This window comes from Aplidium turbinatum, chromosome 15 (genome assembly GCF_918807975.1).
Source record: "Aplidium turbinatum chromosome 15, kaAplTurb1.1, whole genome shotgun sequence".
In the NCBI taxonomy this organism is placed as follows: domain Eukaryota; kingdom Metazoa; phylum Chordata; class Ascidiacea; order Aplousobranchia; family Polyclinidae; genus Aplidium; species Aplidium turbinatum.
In genome coordinates, this window is record NC_137486.1 from 20,819,984 (window position 1) to 20,826,667 (window position 6,684).

Sequence of the window (6,684 nt, forward strand, 5' to 3'; positions counted from 1 at the left end):
CGAACAGTGAACGTAACACCGAGACTCCGGGTCCTAAATACTCCAAAACTACGGCTCCTGTACACCTCTGGCAGCTATACGACAAGCATGAACTGAGCTATCAAGTGTTGCCAAACACTTTTGCTAAACATTGCATAGAAAGTCACATATTGATCAATCACCAAAAGCAATTAATTTAGCCAAATCGGTTCTCAAAAATCGCCAAAAAAGAGCCAAATCGCCAAACCATAAATATGAAGCCAAACGTCTTAAAAAATCGCCAGATTTCTGGATTTTGGCGATGAATTCGCCAATATGGCAATCCTGCTCCATAAGATCACAAAACAAGAGCGCCGCGTATAAGCAGTGCTGCTCCGATACAGCAGAAGAATGCATTATTGCGCAACGCGCAGCAAACACGCATAAAGCATGACACAAACATGTGCAGAGAAATGGACGGCAATTAGAAACAGAAATTTCAATACAAAAGTAACTTGTAACTGTAACTGCTGAAAAAGTGCTGAAATAGGAACTAGTTACCGCGTTTCGTTACTTTTGGAAAATAGTAACGAAGTTACCGTTACCGTTACTCAAAAAGTGACTAGTTACAGTAACTAGTTACTTTTGTAACTAGTTACTGCCCACCTCTGCATATATATAATGTAGAACGGACTGACAGCACCGAATAACCTTGCAATTTCCCAGTCTAGGTGGTGCCTATCATCAAGTAACAACCAACCGTTAGTAAAATACAATCACTAGGCTTACATGTAGCCAGTGGCGTACGCAGAATGCTCTCAAGGGTGGGCCATTCAAAAATTGTTCGCGAATCGAAACGAAAACGAATTGATAAAAACGCCCATTTGTTATCACAACCAGTAAGTTATAACTTATTGTGTAAGATTAGCCTATCATACTCAGCTTGCATTGACGATAATGTGATGAACTGTTTTATTTCGATCAACGACGCACGAGTACAAAATAATTGACACGGCGAGAAGAACACAATAAACATAGCCAGGTCAGAGACTTTAAAGAACCGGCCTGCCACGCCCCGTGGAGGCGGGGAGCGGCGTGATTATGGGGTGGCGATGCACCCGGAAGGGAAGTCCACCAGCTTAGGTCGCGGGGGCCAGGCTGGGGAGTCTAGGTACCTGTGGAAGGAAAGTGTGGATCGAGAATTTTGTGCGACTCGTCCGCAAAAGTTAGAATGGCGGAACGGGCCAGGGAGACGGGCTTTGCTTTCTGCAAACGCAAAAAGGTCAGCTCACGACGGGCCGGGCGACAGAAGTTTTATAAAGCCAGGCAGCGCCCACGTCTCCATCACGTGACCGTAACACAGGTACGTTTAACTCCTATACCCGGTCTGCCCGTAGGCAGACCGGATAAACTTTGGGGTCTCCCACGAGGAAGAGATGCTTAGCTACAAGGACGATTTGAACACTCGTGGGAGACGAAAATTATATAAAATCTGGAGCAAAGGCTCAATTAATTGGTGTAAAAAAAAAAAGATGGTAAGTGGGAATATATTGTATGCTTTACCTACCGAAAAAGTGGTTACGTTGAACCAACGAGCACGGATGTGCACTGGCCAGACGTTGAGGCAGGTTCGCCCAGATGGGTCGGGGGGACTAGCGATCGAAGCGTAGATATGACTAGGCTACGTTACCAGTTTGCATTAACTAGTTTACTTATTTGGATCGATTTGTCATGAAAACAAAAAAAAATATGATCTAACACTGTTGACGTCACATATAATGTTTTACGTAGACGACGTAGTTAGCTTACTCAGCCCAATAAACCACGCGGTTGGAGGCTACGTTCAGTGGCTTACGGTTACGCAGGATGTTCTTACTGGAGGAGGGGAGCGTTCGATGTAATCTGACATTTTTTTTTAAATTAAAAGTAGCTTAATGCTACTAGTCTGACCAAGGTTTAAGGTAGCAGTGGCTATCTGTTATTAAAATATAAAGTCTCACGGTCTTTCCGTATGTCACTGTACTTTTGGATGGAATTATTAGATATGTGGATATGAAAAGCATGATATTAGGCCTAAACGGATAAGTTAAAACAGTAATAGTTCGATTAACAGGCAATGGCTTCAGATTAAACATGAACCGAACCTCTCTGTGAAAGTTTAAATATCGAATGCAGTTTATTACGGTACTAAACGAAAACTTTCGCTTTCTGAACATACGTAGCGATAAAAAAAGGCCTAACCCACAGGGCCGTGTGAGCACCATTTCGCCCTCGCCCCCTCTACGAGAATCACTACTGGGCGTCTACTTATCAGTAAAGGTGCCTAAAATATTCTTCAAACCATAGGTTGTGAATTTAGATCAAAAACATCAAGTTTTATGTGGTGATAAAATATCATCCAACAACATACAACAAATCACGAAAAATTGCAGTAGCCTACTGTACAAAAGAATTTTAAGCCTATCAAAACCAATTTTTTTAAATAGTAGCAAGCCTGATTAGTGAGTATTTTGAGAATTATCGAAGGATTAAGCAACAAAACAGAATTTTACTGTTTTTAACAGCAAATTTACTTCAAAATAAAACGTAATTCGTCAAAATAAAAAATATTCAAAAATAAACAAAGAAAACTTATGTACGAACAAAATATTTCAAAGTATATTTGTTGAAATATTGTTGTTTCGAGCAGAAAGTGCTTCCTAAACCGTTTATCCATTAATTATATTTGTTTAAAACACGTGGCGAACAGAAAGCAGCATATAAGTTGGATCTAAAACTGGAACTTTTAACGATGTCTGTATCCGTCTAAGCTATTTAAAACTGTTTATTCTAAAATACGATGAGCCTCGGTTCAGAAACTTTTTTTGTTTATTTGCACAAAATGATAAACAAAGTCGGTTACACATCCGAATGCTGAGAGCCCTGGTACGACACCGCTCTAGAGCATGGGGTTGTGTCTTTGCAGAAACACTTAAAGGCATGCCTGAAAGGGGATACGAAAATTGGCTTCATTGCCTTCCTCTAAATGTCTAAATATTCAACCGACCTGGCGTAAGCCTGGATCGGTCAAAAATTAATAAAATAAACAAAACAGAAACTATTTCATGAGCAATCTACACTTGTCATTATTTGTAATCTCACAACTCACAAGGCAAACCTTACTTTAAAACAAGACAAAATGATAAGTAGGCTATAGCCTATACCAAAGTTAGACCAGCATATGAAAAAAGTAGCCTATATGTTTTTCCGGGAAAGCACAGCTGGTATAACGTGATCCACGGCTTTGAAAAAAACGTTTGTAAAAAACATGCAAAGTATTCAAAAACGGAAGGATGCAGTTGGCACACGAGCGCCATATTGCTGATATAGAAAATAAAAGGGGTAAAACTTCACAAAATTGAACTAAAGATTAAGAACGTGTGAAACTTGGAGCAGCATTGGTTTACCAACCATCATATAAGGAGCCTACTGAAAGTGAAGGAATAATGTTGCAGGATAAAGACATAACAAGACCTGCATAGTAATTCATTGCATATCCTTAAGTTAAAGTAGTATATTGATGTTGATATTGAAGGATTTTGATGCACAGTGGCGAGTTTAAAACATGCAGGCAGACCATCATAGTTTTGTCAAAGCAATTGCTTCAACAAGTTAATTAGCTGTGGCATGAATAACTCAGGGTAATGCCTCAAAACGTTTTAACAACTTTTGCTTCTTTTAGTCAATTTTTGAAAATGTTTTGAGATATTTAATAGTGATTTTTAAATAGATGCATGTTATGTTAAATCACAATTATTAAATTATAAAAATATTTCAAATTAAATTGAAACCTATTGGGAAAGTGTGACTTTGTTTTGTATGATTCACAGAAGATAGTTTGTTGCTTTATGTCGTAACTCAACACACAGGCAACTAACTTGTCGTCAGCGCTTCATTGTGGTGTAACAATGAAAGTACAAACTGTGTTGAGTTTAGGAAGTGTGCTTCTAGAAAACTTGTTCTTTTCTGGAGTCATCTACGGTTGGACGTCTTTGCAGTTTGTTCTTGAAAGAGAAGGGTACTTCCAAAGCCAATGCGCCAACAGCACAGTGACTGACGAAGCCAATTTTACTGGATCGGATGCTGATGTTTCTTGTGATCAACGATCAGCCAGTTTTAATCTAATTTTCACTCTTGCAACTACATTCGCTTTCCTGACTGCATTTCCATCTGGGTATATCCTTGATCGCTGTGGCTCATGGGTGCAAAGATCGTTAGTTGCATTTCTTTACACTGTTGCTTATATTCTCATCAGTACTTCATCAAAAAATGTCTCTGACATATTATACCCAGCACTGATATTCATCAACGTTGCTGGGTTAAGCTTATTGACCAGCAACCTTCAAATGGCAAATCTATTAAAGTCTGGTAAAGGAATATTTACTGCAGCAAGTAATGGGATGTTTGACTCTGCTCCACTAGTATTCTTTGTGGTTAAAAAGTTAAGTGATGTTGGAGTTAGTGTAAACACCACTTTCCATGCTCTTGCCTGGTGCACAATCCTTCCTTGGCTAAAAACGTTTCTTCTTATGCCGAGGCACACAGTCCCATCTGTTCCTCCAAAAGACTTCAAGTATGGTTGGCAAGAACTAAATTGCTTCAAAAAGCATAATATTATAAAGGCTGAGGAAACCAACGGAAACGCCAACGGGGAAATTTCAGAAATCCAAAACAAAAGCAAAATCACATTCAAGCACTGTCTTAAAAACAAATTGTTTTGGACAAACGTGTTTCATTTCACTGTGATCAGTTTCCGTGTCAATTTCTTTCTGGGTAGTTTGCTTCGATGGCTTAGAGAGATTCAAGATCCAGACATTGGTGCCACTGCTGATGTGTTGGGGATTATTTTATTGTTCAGTGCATTCATTTCTCCAATCAATGGCCTAATCTTTGACGGAGTAACTAAATACGTTCAAAATAAATTGAAATTTGGTGAAAAAGCTTCAATAATTAGAGGAGCATTTGTTTCCATGGTAACAACTAGTATTTTAAGCATTTTGCTTTCAACAACAGTTTTGATTCCTTCTGTCTATGCTGCGTTTGTGTTCCTATTTTTAACGAAGGGTTTCGTTTATAGTGGATGTGCCACGTTTCTGGTAGTCTCGTTTCCAGGACAACATCTTGGCAAACTATTCGGGTTAACAAACTTCATAACTGGCTGTTTGTCCTTGGTCCAGTTCGGCTTATTCCAAATCGCTTTAGCCGAAGAAACGTTTTATGGCATTCACATCGCATTGTTAATTCTGACTATTTCATCACTAATCCACCCTATAATGCTGTTTACCACATCCAGGAAGATGTAATAAGTGGTTGTTTTGCTTTTATTCTCAAAAACAGAAAAAGATATATTGTGGCACTAAACTGGTCCTCTATTTTGTAATATGTAGGTCACAGTTACACTGCTCTAGGAGTGGTCACAAAGACCACATTTGACTAGCTATGTCACTGGAGAATAACGGTAACAGTTGAGATAAAAGTTACAGAAAATTGTTTTAACGTAAAGTTTAAAAATGTTTGAAAAGCAATCAACAACCCAATTGATGGTGGTAACTTTGAACTTGAACAATCAATAGTAAGTTTGTTTTTTCAACGTTTCTAAACGTTGAAGCGATTGTAAACATGTATCTCTTCGCACTGATAAAGAAGCTTTTTGCAAGCCTAATCCTGGTTTTGCATGCGTGCAGAGACTTTGAACCACTGACGCAGTCCCGGTCACCGAGATTGACAGAATGAGGTTTTCAAATCCTGAAGTGTTTTTGTGGGTAAATAATTTCATCCACTAGATGCTGCTGAATACCTTGCTCATAGTATTCGATGAATTCATTGTGATACAACACTTATGATTGTAGCCTACTTTTACTGGTATTTTATTGGTATCTATAATGGTATTTTTAATATAATGTCTTTTTGTATGTTTCTTGTTTGCAATAAGATATTACATTTTTTATTTGTTGCTATTTTCTGAAAGTATCTTGCAAGAAAATATCAGTGCAGTAGAATACACTGTGCTCTATACTTGCTATACTTAGTCACAAAAGTTATGATATGTAGACAATGAACAATAAAACCAGACAAAACGAACATCAATTTATTGTTTATTAATGTTATGCAATAATCGTGATTGTTTTCACATAATGATTGCAACACAAGTTATGATACAGTATATAATTTTGGTAAAGTGGTGATTTTCTTGAACCATAGATAAATCGTGCAAGTTATGAAATGTTGCCGTTTACGGCATTGGTACATTGGATGGCCATGAAAAGCCACAGGGTCAACGGTGTCAGTTGTCATTCCTATATTTCTGACCATAATTTTCAATCTAAAACCTAAATCCAATCGAAGAAAATCTGTCTTAACTCACTCTGCGATAGTTGGTGTATTTTGTGCATCCTTGTGTGCTGTATTGTTGTTGTTTTTTTAATTACCTACATTAGTGACGTTTTGTTTCAATAATTGCATAACAGTGTCAAACTGTTAGATGACAATTTCAACAATATTGATTAGTCAAACTATGAACCATGAGTCAGTCTTATTAATGGGCTGGCTTGAGCAAACACTGACTAAGAAGTTCACAGCGATGCTGAATAAGTCAAACCACTGCTCTTGGCTTTTCATTGTAGTGGTGAGTTGCGACAAAATTGTTAAAAGCGACTGCCCAGTTATTTCAAGTACAGTATCGACTCC

At 38.1% G+C, this 6,684-nt stretch overlaps 1 protein-coding gene across 1 annotated transcript; it reads left to right on the top strand.

The window, feature by feature from the left end:
• The first annotated feature begins 3,905 nt into the window (after positions 1-3,905).
• Positions 3,906-5,300, top strand: LOC145784054 (equilibrative nucleobase transporter 1-like). Its single transcript, XM_082595810.1, has one exon. The coding sequence runs from the start codon at positions 3,906-3,908 to the stop codon at positions 5,298-5,300; it is 1,395 nt and encodes a 464-aa protein (XP_082451936.1).
• Positions 5,301-6,684: the final 1,384 nt, after the last annotated feature.

What these genes read in the sequence shown, in the direction of transcription:
- LOC145784054 (XM_082595810.1), top strand. Translation starts at nt 3,906, where the DNA reads ATGAAAGTACAAACTGTGTTGAGTTTAGGAAGTGTGCTTCTAGAAAAC.